Source organism: Rattus norvegicus, chromosome 3 (assembly GCF_036323735.1).
Source record: "Rattus norvegicus strain BN/NHsdMcwi chromosome 3, GRCr8, whole genome shotgun sequence".
NCBI classification, from domain to species: Eukaryota; Metazoa; Chordata; class Mammalia; order Rodentia; family Muridae; genus Rattus; species Rattus norvegicus.
Genome location: NC_086021.1, coordinates 91584002 through 91602019, shown reverse-complemented (window position 1 = coordinate 91602019; position 18018 = coordinate 91584002). Strand labels below are relative to the sequence as shown.

The 18018-nt window shown below is 34.6% G+C and overlaps 1 protein-coding gene across 1 annotated transcript; it reads left to right on the top strand.

Annotated features, from left to right (window-relative positions):
- Nucleotides 1–2636: 2636 nt before the first annotated feature.
- On the top strand, nucleotides 2637–3596 carry Or8u8l1 (olfactory receptor family 8 subfamily U member 8 like 1). Its single transcript, NM_001000683.1, has one exon. It carries the CDS (start codon nucleotides 2637–2639, stop codon nucleotides 3594–3596), a length of 960 nt encoding a protein of 319 aa, NP_001000683.1.
- Nucleotides 3597–18018: the final 14422 nt, after the last annotated feature.

The window sequence follows — 18018 nt, the reverse complement described above, 5'->3', positions numbered from 1 at the left end:
TAAAGGCAAATCTATAGCTATATTCTGCAGAGACAGGAACATTTTGAATTTCTCTCCCACTGGAATACACACTCTCATTTCTTTTGATAACCTTATTTTCTTATTCTCTGGAGTAAGAGCCTCTAGGAGAGAGATACAAACAAAACCATGCAGCCAACTACTCTGTTCACCCATTATGAGGAGAAACAGAAGAACATCCTACCTGGGTAGGTTGAAAAAGTATCGGTGTGAATTAGAACAGGATGAAATTAAATACAACACAAAACCATGGTTTGCAATAAAGTGGGGTTCATTTTGTTAGATACTGACAAGATTGTTTTCTCTGCTTAGGTATTGTATAAGGTAAAAATTATAATATAAAACATGTCAAGTATAATTTCATAAGATAAATAACCCATTAGTGAGCTATAAGTTAGGGAAGACAATGCTCTCAATAAACCAATTTATAATTTGGAACTGTATTTTATCCTTGATGTACCTATAGATTTACTTCAGACTAACAATGAATAATTAGACAAATGTCATTATAATACCTCTAGATAGTCTTTGCAGAAAAAGAATGTGCCTCAAATATACAGGTAAGAACTACTCAAAACTCTTATTTTACTATAGTATTTACTTTTATGGAGTAATTTTAGACACAGTAAAATAATTTATAAGTTTTCATAAGAAAATTATTTTTAGAGAAAAGTTAATAGAGAAAGGGAGTGTATAGGATAAGAATAAAGTAGCAAAAGAAAAATGTGATATTATTTAGATATGCAAAACCTCAATTATGAAACTTAGGCAGTGTTGATAAAGAAAATAAAGACTTCTCAACTTCAAGTGCAACAAGAAGATAATAAGTTCACTGCACAGCTCAAATCTTCTTTTAAAAATAAGACATTAAGAGACATGTAAAAGGACATGACTTATAAATTGATGCATAAAAATGTCCAGATCTCTTGGAAAACAAATATAAATGCTATTCCAGATAATACTATTAAATTACAAAACTAGCCATTTCCTTTTGCTTTCTCCTTGGCTTATACTTTAGAGATTATATAAGATGGTCCACATGTACGACCCCAGCCTTTGGGAGACCTCGGTCTAAAAATCCCGAGTTGGGACTTGCATGGACTAAACAGAAAGATCTTCTCTCATAAGAAGCCAATAAAACAATTAAAGAATAGTTAGAGATGTTCCTATGTCCTTCACAGATATAGCCTGTATACAATTTAGACTTTCAGGAGTAGAAAAACACAATATATTCAGTTGAGAACATGAGTGTGCGTCTTGAGTATGAAATAATTTTAAGATATGATGATACTGAAAACAATTGTTTGATGTTATTTCACTTGATTTTATTTTATCTTGGACTTTTCATTTTTAAGATAACCGTATTGTAGGGTATTCATATTAAGACTTAGCAAAACAAAAAGAAGCCCAGGAACACATTTGAGGGCCTTCCACAATGTTATCTACTTTCAATTTTGCATTATGAATATAGCTTTAAGGTAGCATTGTAAGCTAGACTATGTATATAAAATAAATTAATTGAATACATAAGAGAAAATATGAAACTGTATTTGTAACAATACTGGAGCAATAAAGCACTTTAAAAGTATGTATTAGAGTATGTTCATCATACAGGTCATGTGTTTCCTAATGACAATTCTATCCCAGTGTAGCATATAATTTAACATATCCATTGATATTTGTCGCTTTTACTTTTTTCCCATTCTATTCCCAGATAGTTCTTTTTACCTTTACATGTGGGCATATGAACTTATATATGCTCAACTACAAAGACAAGATGAAACTCTAAGAGAGTTGTAACTGCTCAAGAGGTTGTATACCTTGTAAATATATTTCATAAATCATGACTAAGACATTTCAACAAAGAAATATTTGCTCGGAAATGTACCGAGCAAAATCTTTGAACCAAAAGTGGCCTCATGTGGACTCTTTTAATGCCCTGTTTTTAAATAAATGAGTGATTTAATAAAAAAATAGAGAAATATCCATTTTATCTATATAAAATGTGTTTTGTCTTTTTTATTGCCTGATGACTTCAAACTTCTTTCTCTTTGTTCTTTCAAGACAGAATTCTTCTCTGTAGCTCTGGCTGTCCTGGAACATTCTCTTTCGAACTGGATAGCCTCCAATTGAGAGATCCTCCTGTCTCTTCCTCCCGAGTGCTGGATTTAAATGCATGCACCTCCATATACAAGAGTCATTTCCTCTCAACTCTCTCCTTACTATCCCTCTCATCTCCCCCACTGGCACCTGTTTTCAGTGGGTCCACTTTCCATTCATATTTTCTTTTTGTGTGTGGTGAACTGAGATAAATTAGAGCTGGTTGTGTGAGATTAGGTGGAGAGTTATTCACTAAAGAAGAATAATTTATCTGTGGCAACACCACCAAAGAAAGTAAAACCCCTCCCACAACAGGAATTAATTGCTTCTGACTCCTCGTGTTATCTACCCCATATTTAGCATCCCAGTACCATAACAGTCTCTACAGTATTGAAAAAATCAGGACAAAAATATCTTTTTCAGAGACAGTAAAGTACAAAGAAGGCCTTGTACTATGTAAATTATAAATACATCATTTGGATTTTTCTTTACTCCTCCTACAGATGTCCTGACAACTCATGGCTCAGATAAATTGCACCCAGGTGACAGAGTTCATTCTCATGGGCCTCACAGATCGCAAGGAGTTGAAGATGCCTCTCTTTGTGGTATTCTTATTCATTTATCTTTTCACAGCAATAGGCAACCTGGGACTGATCCTGGTCATTAGAACAGATGCAAGACTCAACACACCCATGTACTTCTTCCTCAGCAACCTGGCTTTTGTTGATTTCTGCTACTCATCTGTCATTACACCCAAGATGCTTGGGAATTTCTTGTACAGACATAATTTCATATCCTTCAATGCATGCGCTGCCCAGTTAGGTTGCTTTCTCACATTTATGGTATCAGAGTGCTTGCTGCTAGCTTCCATGGCATATGATAGATACGCAGCCATTTGTAACCCTCTACTCTATATGGTTACAATGTCCCCTGGAATCTGCATTCAGCTTGTAGTTGTGCCCTATAGCTATAGTTTCCTCATGGCATTGATTCACACTCTTCTAACCTTCCGACTATCCTATTGCCACTCCAATATCATCAATCATTTCTACTGTGATGACATGCCTTTACTCAGGCTAACTTGCTCAGATACTCACTACAAACAGCTGTCTATTTTGGCCTGCGCTGGAATCACATTCATTTCCTCTGTTCTGATTGTTTCTGTATCCTACATGTTCATTATTTCTGCCATTCTGAGGATGCGTTCAGCTGAAGGAAGACGTAAAGCCTTTTCCACCTGCAGCTCTCACATGATGGCTGTGAGCATATTCTATGGAACTCTTATCTTTATGTACTTACAGCCGAGTTCTGACCACTCTCTTGATACAGATAAGATGGCCTCTGTCTTCTACACAGTGATCATCCCCATGCTGAATCCTTTAATCTACAGCCTCAGGAACAAGGATGTGAAAGATGCCCTGAAGAAACTCTTGGACAATAAAAACCACACTTCTATATTTAGAGAACTAAGAAAATGATTTTAATAGATTTTCATTCTAATCTTTCCTCCCCAATATTAGTAAAATGAATTTAATGTAATACACTTAATTTGTGTTCCATCATTTCTACATCCTCTCTTTCTCTCTATCTCTCTCTCCCTCCCTCCCCCTCCCTCTCTCTATCTTTTCTTCTACTGAAAATAGATAACTTTTCATATAATTTATTTTGATTTCAGTTTCCTCACTCTTTACTCCTCCCAATTCTTCTCCACATCCCCTTTTATCTTGATCAAACTACTCTCTGTCTCTTATTAGAACACAAATAGGCAACAAAAAGAAAATAATGAAAGAAAAACAAACAAATTGGAACAGGAAAAAACAAAAGAGCACACGCAAAAAAAGAACCCAAGAAGAGGCACAAGAAACAGATAGAGAGATACACTCATTCTCCTGCTTAGAACTCCCATAAAAAGACAAAACAAGAAGCCATAGCACATACACAAAACCTTTAGTGTAAAGAAAGAATTATAAAAATAATACTCAACTAAAAATAAAAATAATATCTCAATCAAATTCCTCCAAATCAGGACTCAAACAACCCCACGGAAAAGGAAACTGCAAGAGTGTAAGAGTCAGAGAGGATGGCGCATTCCAAGTAAACAAGGTTTTCTAGACACAAAAGAGCTGGCACACATATCTACTCACAGAGACTGAAGCAGCGTGAAGGTCATGCATGATTCTGCACCAGATGGGGCCCTAGAGCTGAAAGAAATACTGGACACAATCCTCCATCTCTATCCTGGAAGCCATCTCCAACAGATTATAACTTGCAAATGAAAAATTAGTTCTCTCCAAGGGAATCTCACTGGGGAAACAAATCTTAAGGATAGGCCACATGCCCAGAAGTAGATGACCAAAAGAAAATGAACTCAGTGGTGCCTTGGAGGGTCATTGTCTTATAATTTCATATTGATGCTTTTAAATTTTCATCTCTACCCTTTTGTAGACATCTTTTATTTCCTCTGGCTTGAAAATAATGACTGCAGCACTTTTTAGAGGTAATTTTAAGGGAAAGGTATTTTACCTGTTGACTTCCCAATGTTTTTATTGTTTGTTTGTTTGTTTGTTTTGTTTAAGAGGATCTGTGTTTCTTGGAGACAACCAATAAATTAATCTTGTTTTTCTCCCTTCTCCTCTATCTCTTAATTTCTTTCTTTTCCCTTTCCCATGATTATCTCTGAGCCTTAGCAATATTAGTATAACTGGCCTGTTTAGGATGCTATTTTCTTTTCTTAGCGTCCTTAGCAATGTGTCAGTACATTTGTTATCATTCATTGCAAAGAGAAGTTTCTCTGACTAATGATGAAGGTAGTATTTGTCTGTGAATATCAAAATAAACATTCAGAAGGCAAATCTGTACATAACAATTTAGTTTTCAAACTATAGGGATGTTTTTGTCTCGAGGCCTTAAGAGGTTCTCAGATGTGCGATTTGTTTTGTTTTGCTTTGCTTTCTTTGTGTAGACAGTGCCAAACATCAATTACCTATGGTGAAATATGTTTGAAATACAGCCAGAGAATCAGTAGTTAACCCTGTAATAGTTCTTTTATTAAAGTACCAATGGATATACCTTGCCTGGTAGATTGGCCTTTTAGTTTCTTGCATTCAAATCTGAGGAAGACAATTGACACAGTTTTTCTGAAGTGACTATTTTTGTGTAAGTTCTAAACATATTTTGGTTCCTAGAGTACCAAAATACTATAATTCAAGTGTTTGTCATTTAGATCATCTTTTCCTAATTTTACCTCTGATTCTTGAACCTAACTCTTTTACAACCTAACACTCTCTTCACCCTGTACCTAATTTGAGTTCTCTTTTAGTTTTTTAGTGGCTCACAGAATCTTATCTATACTACCCATCAACTCATAGGTATACCATCATCCAAGAGAGCATGATATGCCCATCAGAGGCCACAATCTTAAAGAAAACTGGCTCTTCACCACTCAGTCACTCCATTTCCCCATCCTTCCATCTCTGTCTCCCTCAGAAGTCATCAACTGTCAATAGATCTTCAGTTATTAATGAGGGCATATGATCCCTACCCCCGAGACTCTCTAGTATTTACTAACTAAATCTTCTACAGGTTCTATGCAGGGAAACATGCCTACTGTAGGTTTACTAGTACAGGGATTACATCACATGCCAAGGCATCGTTTTTATTCCACTCCACCCTGACATCTAAGTGTTAATTGTATGGAAGCATGCAATCATAAAAGCCCCCTTTTCTCTATTTCTTTACATTTCTCTTTTATATCAAGTGTATCAGAATAATTTTCAAACTCAGATAGATAATTGAACTCTCCATAATTATACAGATCACATATTTTCATCATTAAAGAAAAAAAACTAATGTATCATTATAATAACTCTATTATACATATATATTATAAGACTAACTGTTAATGAATATTTTAAAAAAGATTTTGAACCTTCTTTTTAGGATGATATTAAAAATTTTGCCTTTCCTCAACCATACACAAAGAACTATAATCAATTAAAGAAAGCTGAGAGCAGAAAAGAATGGTTTCCCTAGGGAAGAACACATCAATTGATTATCCAGTGTCACTTGGTTAGTCCTGAAAATATGCATATAAGTAATCTAGACCAAATGGTTATTTTTTAGAAATGTACATATATGCATGTAGTAACAACTAATAAAAAATGCCATGAATCAGAAGGAACAGTAAATGGGAGGGTCAGAAAGAAGGAAAAGGAAGGGGGAAATGTATTTATATTATAATCTCAAAATTATTTTAAATTTGTTTGTGAAGATAGAATGTCAGTTTAGTCTGTATAAATATCTGTAAATCATTTTATATGAAAAAAAATTGTAAGGTGTTTATGCTTGTGCATGTGTGTGCAAATCTACTGGAAAAGTTGGTGCTGGTGATTATGAGTGTTATGTATTCCCATGAACTATTGTCCAAAGTGGGAGAAGAATCTACTCTATACTGGCCAATCTCACATCTACTTGACATACAAACTAGAGTTATCTGAAATGGGGTAACCAAAATTGAGGAAATGTCTTCATAAAATTCAGTTGAGAGGGATATTCCTAATTAGTGATTGAATCAAATAAAGTTCATCCCCAACTTTCTTTTGGTTATGATATTTCATCATAGCAATAGTGACCCTAAATAAGACACTCCTGTGATTTGACTCAACCAAGTTAAAAGTCTTGAGAATGATGAAAGACATAGGGGAAAGAAGGGAGATGAAGCCTTATGCTGGATGCATGTACACTGAGAACCAAGACCCTCTTAAGACTAAGAGCAGTGTAGCTTCAAGGTGTAACACTTGAATTTTAAAATCCTCAGCACAAAGGTCAGAGGAAGGTGAGTGGGCTAGACCAAAAGGGAGAAAATGAGTCTTTCTTCTCCTTGTGCTGTCCAATCTTAAAAGTTGCAATGTGTCTTGAACTAACATGAAATCATGATTTTCTTGCCTTAGCATGCAAGCTGCTAAGGTTGGTGGTCAGTCCCACCATCATAGTTTCCTCAGTTTTTGTTATGTTCAAATCCTCCAGCAGTAGAATGAGGTATTCCTACACAAGTGCAGAGTACAAGTATTTCATAGTATTCCAAATAAATCTTTTCTAGAAATATTCACATGAGAGAGACAGAGAGTTAGAAAGATGGAGAGACAGAAAATATCCTTTTCTAGACACTGAAGCTCTCCCTTAACAAAATGAGTCTTCACATAAAGTAAACTACAAACAGATTCCTGTGTTAAGGTATTGTGTCTTTTACATGCACTACATATATATCTGTGGGAGGTAAAGCAGTGTTTGAGAAACCATTCTGAACCTTCTCAACATTGAGTGATTTCAATTGCTGAGATTTGTATTTGAAATATATATATTTTTATTTTTTTGGAAATTTCAAGCATTTATACAATGTGTTTCCTTATTATCTGTTCCCATCTGCTAACCTTTAACTCCTCTAAGACATTCACAACAAACTCTCATGCTATACAAATTCTGCCTTAATATATGTTTATTTATTTATTTAATATGCTTTCCCCCTATACTTCCTGATATTAACAAGAGAGCTTCTTTAAAGTCTCCATTAGTGACTGAAAAATCTGATTTAAGAACATAGGCATAAACACTACTATGCTATGTTTCTATTTTCAATGAATTGACACCTTTCCATTTTCATAATACCATAGAAGTCCAGCAAACTTATAAGCCTCAGGAAGCTCAAATGTGCTAAGTAGGCATTTTGTCCATCAATTCTATAAGAGTAGTAAGCAATGACCAAGGAAAATGGACTACTTCTTAATGTTGCCACTGTGTATTGTTGTGTTTAGGAATTTCTAAAATAAGGTACCTAGACTTGATTAGCCAAACTTGGATGCAGATATTTCAGGACATAATTTGTATTTTTTTTAAATCATGACTACATAAATGGTCTTCTTTGTCCATTGCACTGTGGTCAGTCAATGAACAATTAGTAGAATGTTCAATCTGTATGAGCCAATAGAGCGTTCATTCTTGTGCTAATGTTATTCATCTGTTTGAAATACTGAAAACTGTTGACATTCAACCTGGATCTAACCAATTATTTCTGCTTATGAATCACTAGGGTGTGTTTGTTCAACTTAACAGACAATTAGTGATATGAGTAGCTGAACCCTCTCTTTCAAGTCATATATAAGAAAAAATTTACTGAGTGGGTGGGTATATTTCTTTCTTCTACTGGGATCATAATGTGATGTAGGAAAGGACTACTCTCTTCACTGGGTATAGGCAGTTACTTCTCAGTATATGAATATTTTCAAAATAAAAACTAGTGGATTTAAAACAAACTATTTCACATATGGCTCATCTTTAATTAATTGTGTAAATGGGTACTATTGCTATTGGCTACTTTATTTTATTGAAATACAAAAGTCATATTACATATATTTATTGCTGAAGGAAGTTCATATTATAGAGCAAAAACATGACCTCATAATTTAGGTTTCTAACTTCTTATCAAAACTGGGAGACAAGGGAATTGTCTTCCTCATGTCAAAAGTTTATCTGGTCTTATCACTTAGAAATTTTAAGCTCTCTGAGGAAGCTAACTTGTCTTTCTTTATGCCCTCAATATAGAATGATAAGATAAACCTGAGGTTCTTGTCTATCTGAAGTTATTATTGGACTTCCTAAAATACTGAAGCCTCAAATGCATTTTATCTGAAATGATAAGAAAACAAGTTTTGCAGTTTCTTGTCTCTTATCTAATAAAGGATTTTGCATTGTAATCTGTTTTCTTATCTTAGAGATGTTTTTATTGCACTTGAACCACAATAAAAACACCATAAAATAAGGCTGTCCCACAGCCTTTTGTACTTTAAGTCCTGCCCTGAGAGAGCTAGCTGCTCTCCCAGGAGTGGTCTCATTCCTAAGATCACAGGATCAAAGGCACACAGAAGGAAAAAGTTCCAGTCAGAGACAGCAAGGCAAATTAACACCAGAGATAACTAGATACTGAGAGGCAAGCACAAAAACATTAGTAACAGAAACCAAGGCTACTTGGAATCAACAGAACCCAGTTCTCCTACTACAGCAAGTCCTGGATACCCCATCACACCAGAAAACAAAGATTTGGATCTAAAATCACATCTTGTGATGATGATAAAGACTTTTAGGAAGGACATAAATAATTCCCTTAAAGAAATACAAGGGAGCACAGGTAAACAAGTAGAAGCCTTTAAGAGGAAACACAAAAATCCCTTAAAGAATTACAGGAAAACACAGCAGAATCAGGAGAAGGAATTGAATAAAACCATCCAGTATTTTTTTAAATTTTTTATTAGATATATTTCTTTACTTACATTTCAAATGTTATTCCCCTCCCCAGTTTCCTGTTCATAAGCCCCCATTCCCTACCCTCCCCCAACCACCCAGGATTTAAAAGTGGAAATAGAAACAATAAAGAAAGCACAAAGGGAAACAACCCTGGAGAGAAAACCTAGGAAACAGATCAGGATTCATAAATGCAAGCATCATTAACAAAACACAAGAGAAAGAAGAGAGAATCTTAGGGGCAGAGGATACCATAGAAAACATTCAAACAAAAGCATAAGAAAAATGCAAAAAGCAAAAAGCTCATAATGCAAAACATTCAGGAAATGCAGAACACAAAGAGAAGACCAAATCTAAGGAAAATAGGTAGAGAAGAGAGCTAAGATGCCCAACTTAAAGGGCCAGTAAATATCTTCAATAAAATTACAGAAGAAAATTTCCCTAACCTAAAGAAAGAGATGCTGATGAGCATACAAGAAGCCTACGGAAATCCAAATAGACTGGATCAGAAAAGAAACTGCTTCCATCACATAATGACCAAAGCACTAAGTGCACAAAACAAAGAAAGAATATTAAAAGGGAAAAGGTCCAAGTAACAAATAAAGGCAGACCTATCAGAATTACACCAAACTTTTCACAACAGAAAATGAAAGCAAGACGATCCTGGGCAGATGTTATACATACCCTAAGAGAATGCAAATGCCAGCTCAGGCTACTATACCCAGAAAAACTCTTAATTAACATAGGTAGGGAAAAAGATCTTCTAAGACAAAACCAAATTTACACAATATCTTTACAAAAATCCAGCCCTGCAAGGAATAATTGTGGAAAAACTCCAACACAAGGAGAGAAAATACACCCTAGAAAAAGCAAGAAAGTTATCTTCTTTCAACAAACCCAAAAAAATATAGCCAGACAAACATAATTCTACCTCTAACAACAAAAATAATAGGAAGCACCAATCACTTTTTCTTTATATCTCTCAACATCAATGGCCTCAATTTTCCAATAAAATTGCCTGGATACTTAAACAGGACCCAGCATTTTGCTGCATACGGAAAAGCACTTCAGTTACAAAGACATTACCTCAGAGTAAAAGGCTAGGAAAATTTTTTCCAAGCAAATGGTCCCAAGAAACAATCTGGAGTAGCCATTCTAATATTAAATAAAGTTTATCTTCATCCAAATGTTATCAAAAAAGATAAGGAAGGACACTTCATATTCACCGAAGGAAAAATCTACCAATATGTACTCTCAATTCTGAATATCTATGCTCCACAGGCAAGGGTACCCTCTTTAATAAAAGAAACCTTATACAGCTCAAGTCACACATTGCCCCTCACACAATAATAGTGGGAGACTTCAACACCCCACTCCTCTCATCGATGGACAGATCATGGAAACAAATACTAAAGAGAGACACAGTGAAACTAGCAGAAGTTATGAACCAAATGGATTTTACAGTTATCTGAGGAGCATTTCATCCTAAAACAAAAGAATATAACTTCTTCTTAGTACCTCATGGTACTGTCTCCAAAATTGACCATATAATCAGTCACAAAACAGTCCTCAACAGATATAAGAAGATTGAAATAGTCCCATGTGTCCTACCAGACCACCACAGATTAAAGCTGGTTTTCAATAACAACAAAACACCATAAAACCCACAGCCTGATGTAAGCTGAACAATGCCCTACTTAATGATAACTTGGTCACAGAAGAAATAAAAAACAAAAATAAAAACTTTTTATAATTGAACGAAAATTAAGGCACAATATCCCCCAAACTTGTGGAACACAATGAAAGCAGTGCTAAGAAGAAAACTCATAGCTCTGAGTGCCTCCATAAAGAAACTGGAGAGAGCAAACAGTAGGTGTTTGACAGCACACCTGAAAGCTCTAGAACAAAAAGAACCTAATACAGCAAAGAGGGTTAGATGGCAGGAAATAATCAAACTCAGAGCTAAAATCAACCATGTAGAAAGCAAAATAACTATACAAAAAAATCAATAAAACCATGAGCTGTTTTGGTTTTTTTGTTTTTGTTTTTTGCTTTGCTTTGTTTTGTTTTGTTTTTTGAGAAAGTCAAGAAGATAGATACATCTTTACCCAGACTAACCAGAGGGCACAGGGACATTATTCAAATTAACAAAATCAGAAATGAAAAGGGAGACATAACAACAAAAGCTGAAAAAATTTAAAAAATCATCAGATCCTATGCTCAAAAACACTGGAAAATCTGAATGAAATGGACAATTTTCCAGACAGATATCAAGTACCAGAGTTAAATCAGGGTCCGATAAGCAACTTAAACAGTCTCATAACCCCTAAAGAAATAGAGCAGTCATTAAAAGTCTCCCAACCCAAAAAGATCCAGGACCAGATGAGTTTAATGCAAAATTCTATCAGACCTTCAACAAAGACCTAATACCAACACTTTTCAAACTATTCCACAAAATAAAAACAAAACGCTACCCAATCCATTCTTTGAAGCTACAATATGCTTATACCTGAACCACAGAACTTCCAACCAATTTCATATATATATATATATATATATATATATATATATATATATATATATGGCAAAAATACTCATTAAATTCTTGCAGACTGAATTCATGAACACTTCAGAATGATGATTCACGATGGACAAGCAGGCTTTATCCAAGAGATGCAGGGATGGTTCTATATATACTGAAATCCATCAATGTAATCTAATATATAAACAAACACAAAGAAAAAAAGCTACATGATCATCTCCTTAGATGCTGAGAAAGCATCTGACAAAATTCAACACGCCTTCATGGTAAAAGCCTTGGAAAGATCAGGAAATCAAAGCCCATACCTAAACATAGTAAAAGCAATATACAGCAAACCAGTAGCCAAAATCAAACTAAATGGAGAGAAACTTGTAGCAATCCCACAAAATTCAGACAAGGCTGCTCACTCTTTCCCTACCTATTCAATATAGTATACTAATTCCTAACCAAAGCAATTATACAACAAAAGGAGGTCAAAGAGATACAAATTGGAAAGTAAGAAGTCAAAATATCTCGATTTGAAGATGATGTGAAAGTATAATTAAGTGACCCCAAAATTTCACAAGAGAACTCCTAAACCTGATAAACAACTTCAGCAAAGTGGCTGGATTTAAAATTAACTCAAACAAATCAATAGCCTTCCTATAGTAAAAGGATAAACACTGTGAGAACAAAATTGAGGAAAAAACACCCTTCACAATAGTCACAAATAATATAAAACACCTTGATGTGAAACTAACAAGCAAGTGAAAGATCTGTATGACAAGAACTTCAAGTCCGTGAAGAAAGAAATCCAAGAAGATCTCAAAAGATGGAAAAATCTCCTATGCTTATGGCTTGGCAAAGTTAATATAGTAAAAATGGCCATCTTGCCTAAAGCAATCTACAGATTCAGTGCAATCTCCATCAAATGTCCCACTCAATTCTTCATAGAGTTAGAAATAGCAATTTGCAAATTCATTTAGAATAACAAATAACCCAGGTTAGCGAAAACTATTCTCAACAATAAAAGAACTTCTAAAAGCACCATCATCCCTTACCTCAAGCTGTATTACAGACCAATAGTGATAAAAACTTCATGGTATGGGTACAGTGACTGGCAGGTCAATGAATGGGATAAAACTGAAGACCTGGAAATGAACCCACACACCTATGGTTGCTTGATCTTTGACAAAGGAGCTAAAACCATCCAGTGGATAAAAGACAGCATTTTCCATAAATGGTGCTGGTTCTACTGGGTGGTCAACATGTAGAAGAAAGCACATCTATCTATTCTTATCCCCTTGCACAAAACTCAAGTACAAGTAGATCCAGGGCATCCATATGAAACCAGATACACTGAAACTAGTAGAAGAGAACATGGGGAAGAGCCTTGAACACATTGGCACAGGGGAAAATTTCCTGAACAAACCACCAATGTAAGAGAATGCCAGGGCAATGAGGGATGTACAAGTGCGTGGGAGGGGAACATATTCACAGATGCAGGGGGAGGGAGGATTTCCAGAGGGAAAGCCTGGAAACAGGTTGACATTTGAAAGGTAAATACATAAAATAACAAATAAAAAGGAAAAAACATAAGTTTACAGATTAATTAATAAAAATAGGTTTTCTCACTATTATAGAATTCACAGGTTCAACCATGATCAAGGTTCTGTTTAATAAACATAGAGCTTTATGTTTTATAATCCTCTGAGATAGGTTTTTGGGACTAATCTCTTCCAAATTGTATTTATATTTCAAGAATTATCATAAGATAATTCTTATACTTTTTGCAATAAGCATAGAGTGTTACTAAGCAACTAATAATATCACAGTGAAAATCAGAGAAAAATGACAATTCCAAAATTAGAATATTAGAGAAATGATGTAATAAAATAGAGTTTAAGATCTGTGTATTCTCTAAACCAAAGAATTATATTAATTATCTCTCACCTGCCTTGGGATGCCTATGAGACACAAAGTATAATTTTCCTTGATAATCTTTCTTATGTCATTCCTCTAAGTAGATCCTTTGGGATAGATGCACCAATAAAAACCCATAGTTTGTTGGCCTCCAAACACTACTTGCCGAAGAAATAGAACCTCATTTTTTCCAAGTAAGTTCAATAAAGAGGTTTTGACATTAGTGATAAAACAAATATTTTAAAATTGAAGATCATGATAGTCTTCAGACGGAAACATTTTATACTTAAAATGTTTTTGTTCTGAAATAAAACTGTATAAAGTTTATCCTTATTCAATTTTAGTTGTATATGTATTTAATATTATACAAAATGTATAATTAGACTGGATTGTGGAAATACTTGAGATTTCTGAAACCTATCAGATTATTTTGAAAGGGATAGACACATAAAGGAGAGATTGTAATCTATGACAAAATCAATTTTTAAAATTCTGTCTTTCAATATCCATTTTTCGTTAGAAGGCAAGTGTAGATTGGAGGAAAAGTACCTATGCCTAGACTTAAAATTCCATTATTTCTTTCCTCTTTGATAAATCTTAACCAAGAAGAAAATTGTACATCTATCCTTAAAGATGTTTCTTTATATTTTGTATTTCAATAAAGAAGTCAAGTAGTTTTGAAAAAGCGACAAAATTACCAGTGCATGGAATTGTCCTAATTTAATTACTAGCATCAGCTTTTAATTCTATGTTATCATTATAATAAAAATACAGCAGACATGCCAATGCAGACAAAGAAAAGGCAAGGGGTTGGGGATTTAGCTCAGTGGTAGAGCGCTTGCCTAGCAAGCACAAGGCCCTGAGTTCGGTCCCCAGCTCCGGAAAAAAAAAAAAAAAGAAAAGGCAAGAAGGCCTCTACACATAGAGCTGCAACCACTATAGAAGTGCTAAGAGTAGGAGAAATAGTCTCCCCAGAGAATCATACAGGTTGGTTATCCAGTAACAAATGGTCAGCCTTGAAAACATATACAGACAAAGCAAGTTGTATTTACTTGGGAATATATATATATATATATATATGTATATATATGCATATACATATAACAATAATTAATTAAAATGGAATCCATGAATTTGAAAAAGAGGAAGGAGTCTTATGTAGCAGATATTAAAAGGAAAAAAGGGAAATGAGAAGTGGGAAATGATATCCTGTGTTGTAATTCTAAAAAATAAATGAGTAATAAATAAATGAGCTGACTTTTGTGTAACAAACACAGAGTGACAAGAAAGTTTATTAACATAGACATAGAGTCAGGAATTGTTCAATTTATGTGTATTGAATGGGAAACTACTGAGCATCCATGTTGTAGAAATTCAAAGGATGGGTATACATAATACTTTTCTGATGATACAGTTTCTTATGCTTTTGATTCAATATTAAAAGATATATGATATTCAAGCAAATATATACACAATTTGTAAGTTTTTGTATATAAACTCTTCTTGTTCACAGGATTATAAGTTCAAAGCGGTTGATAAAAGTTCTGGGTGTAAGGAAAAGTGAAACAGTAGTTTATACAAGCAATAAAATATATTATCCCAAGAAACCAGAAAATGGTTAAAGGAAGCCATGAGTGTTTGTGCTCCTGAATTTGGAAGGAAGATTAGTAGGACTTGGGTAGAAAAAAAAAAGGGGGGGTAATTAAGCATATATAATGAAGCACTATGAGAGAGTGACTATGCTGAACTTTCATTGAAACATTTTAGCAATGAAAACATGTGATACTGTTAATCTTTGGGATTAGGTGGTTGCATACCAATATATGAGGGTATAATTTTGGATATTTTACAGGTTATATGACAGTTTTTAACATATTTCCAAACCTTGATCATGTCTAAAAATATCCTCCTGTCATCATCATCAAGATTTACAAACACAAGCATAATATTCTTTTTCTTACTTGAAATTGTTTCCTTAAATTGATGATTAGCCATTGTTTGTTCACATCAAAGTAACATATATAAGTCTTAAAAGTCCCTTGCTCTGTATTTTTCTCTGTGCATTTGAAATTCTGTATGCCTGTGCATATAGATAGTTTAGTGCTTATAAGGTAGTTTAGAATTTAGTGCTTCAGTGTGTGTATGTATGTGTGTTTGTACACATGTGCCTGTATGTGAACATGTGTATGTGTACATGTGTGTGTGTGTGTGTGTGCAGGGGTGTGTGTGTGTGTGTGTGTGTGTGTGTGTGTGTGTGTGCGCGCGGCAGATTTCTCAGAGAATCTAAAGTTCTCAGTGTGAGTTAGACTGACTGGCCAATGATGGCCTTCCATCCTTCTGTGTCTGTGTTAGGAATATGGGTACATACTTAACCCAGACTTGGCTCTAATGTGGGTGCTTAGGATCTGAACTTGAACCTTGCCCAACAAATACTTTAGACATCAAGCCATGTCTAGAAACACCATAATGCAATTCTGTTCCATAAAATAAATTGAAATAAAAACCTTGAAAATAATTATCTATCATATAGTAATTTCTATATAAACATCTCAAACTAAAAAGAAAGAAATTATATTAATCATATGAAACTATTCTGAGTTACTTAAATATGTTAGTCAGAAAAAAAAAACAGGAACTGCAAATTGATGTTTGCATAATATTCTCCCGAATTTGAAATAGTCTATAACACCATTTATGTTTTCTCAAATTTGATCTTACTTTTTCAGAGAGAGATCTATAAGAAGATTAACTACCAGGTACAACTGCATATGTTATATTATCTTGTGAATAGGAACATTGTCCAAAAGGACAAGCAAATATATGAAGACTCTGCATTTAAAGTACAACACTGATAAAATAAAGTTGATATACTTTATCTTTTGCATATCATTTAGTGTGAGTCTCTCTCTCTCTCTCTGTGAATATATGTATATTTCTGTATATCAGTCATATAAAAAGCAACAAGACTCTGTAAACATAGCAGAAAATCACTTGGGGAGCAATGACACTTTTTAATTATAGCTATTTAAAATATATGTATAAATGCCATGATCATGAACACGTAATATGTCTTACATACGAAGATTACTTTGTAACTCTTTGCCACAAAAATTGGAGAAATATTTTAGACAAGGAATGGTGGGAATTACTGACCCAGACACTTTATACCCCTTTGACTATAGTCTGTGCTCTTTTCTTATTCATTTCCTCCCTTCTGGTTATGCTTTTTACTTACTGTTTATATTTTCCCGTAGCGGAAATTATAAAAATCCCAGGTCAGGGATTCTATTCCACCTTTGGTTATTGAGTTTCTGGATGAAAGACACACTTACAGCCTTTATAGTTATAATAAACCTCAAACTGCACAATAGCTGGGCAGCTGCCTACCCTCCATGCTGTTAGACTCTACTTTCCTGTTGATAAACCAAGTTATTACTCGCTATTTATTACGTTTCATCTGGGATGCTCTTAATTCCAATTGAGCAGCCCCTCAGAGTCACATTCTCTTGACCCTTAACCCATGGCTGCTTCTCCTTCCACATCTCCTGCACATTCTTCTTCTTCCTCTTCTGCTCAGACACCAAGCTGGGAAAAATCTAAAACCAATCTATGTCTCTTCTGCCCACCTATTAACTGTTGTCATCTCTATTCACCAATCAGAATTAACTTATGGGCAGAGTCACAGGGGCAACTAGCAGACTTCAGGTCATGGTTCCTGACCTATGAATTTAGCATTACAATAGACAGTAAAAGACAAAACCTCAACATTGTTCTCTCTCTCTCTCTCTCTCTCTCTCTCTCTCTCTCTCTCTCTCTCTCTCTCTCGGTTTTGTGCTTTTTTGAGAAGTAGCCCTTTGACTTTCTATATACAAATGAAGGTGAATTTGAATGCCTTATTCCTGCTGCTTTCACCTCTTAAATTCTTGGATTAAAGGCATCAACCACCACAGTTATATCCCTCTGACTATCCTTTTCTTCTATGTGTACTTCGTTTCTGTCCTCTTTAGGAGGAGCTCAGCTGAGGGAAGAGAGGAGGCCATAATGAAAATATTATCATCAGATGTCCTGGACATTGTTTGAAGCCCAGCTCGGAATTCTAAACTTGCTTCAGATACTGAAATGTTCTGGGAACCTTTTATTTATTTGTATAATGGGTATTTTAC

Coding starts and splice junctions, on each gene's coding strand:
- Or8u8l1 (NM_001000683.1), top strand. CDS start 2,637: ATGGCTCAGATAAATTGCACCCAGGTGACAGAGTTCATTCTCATGGGC.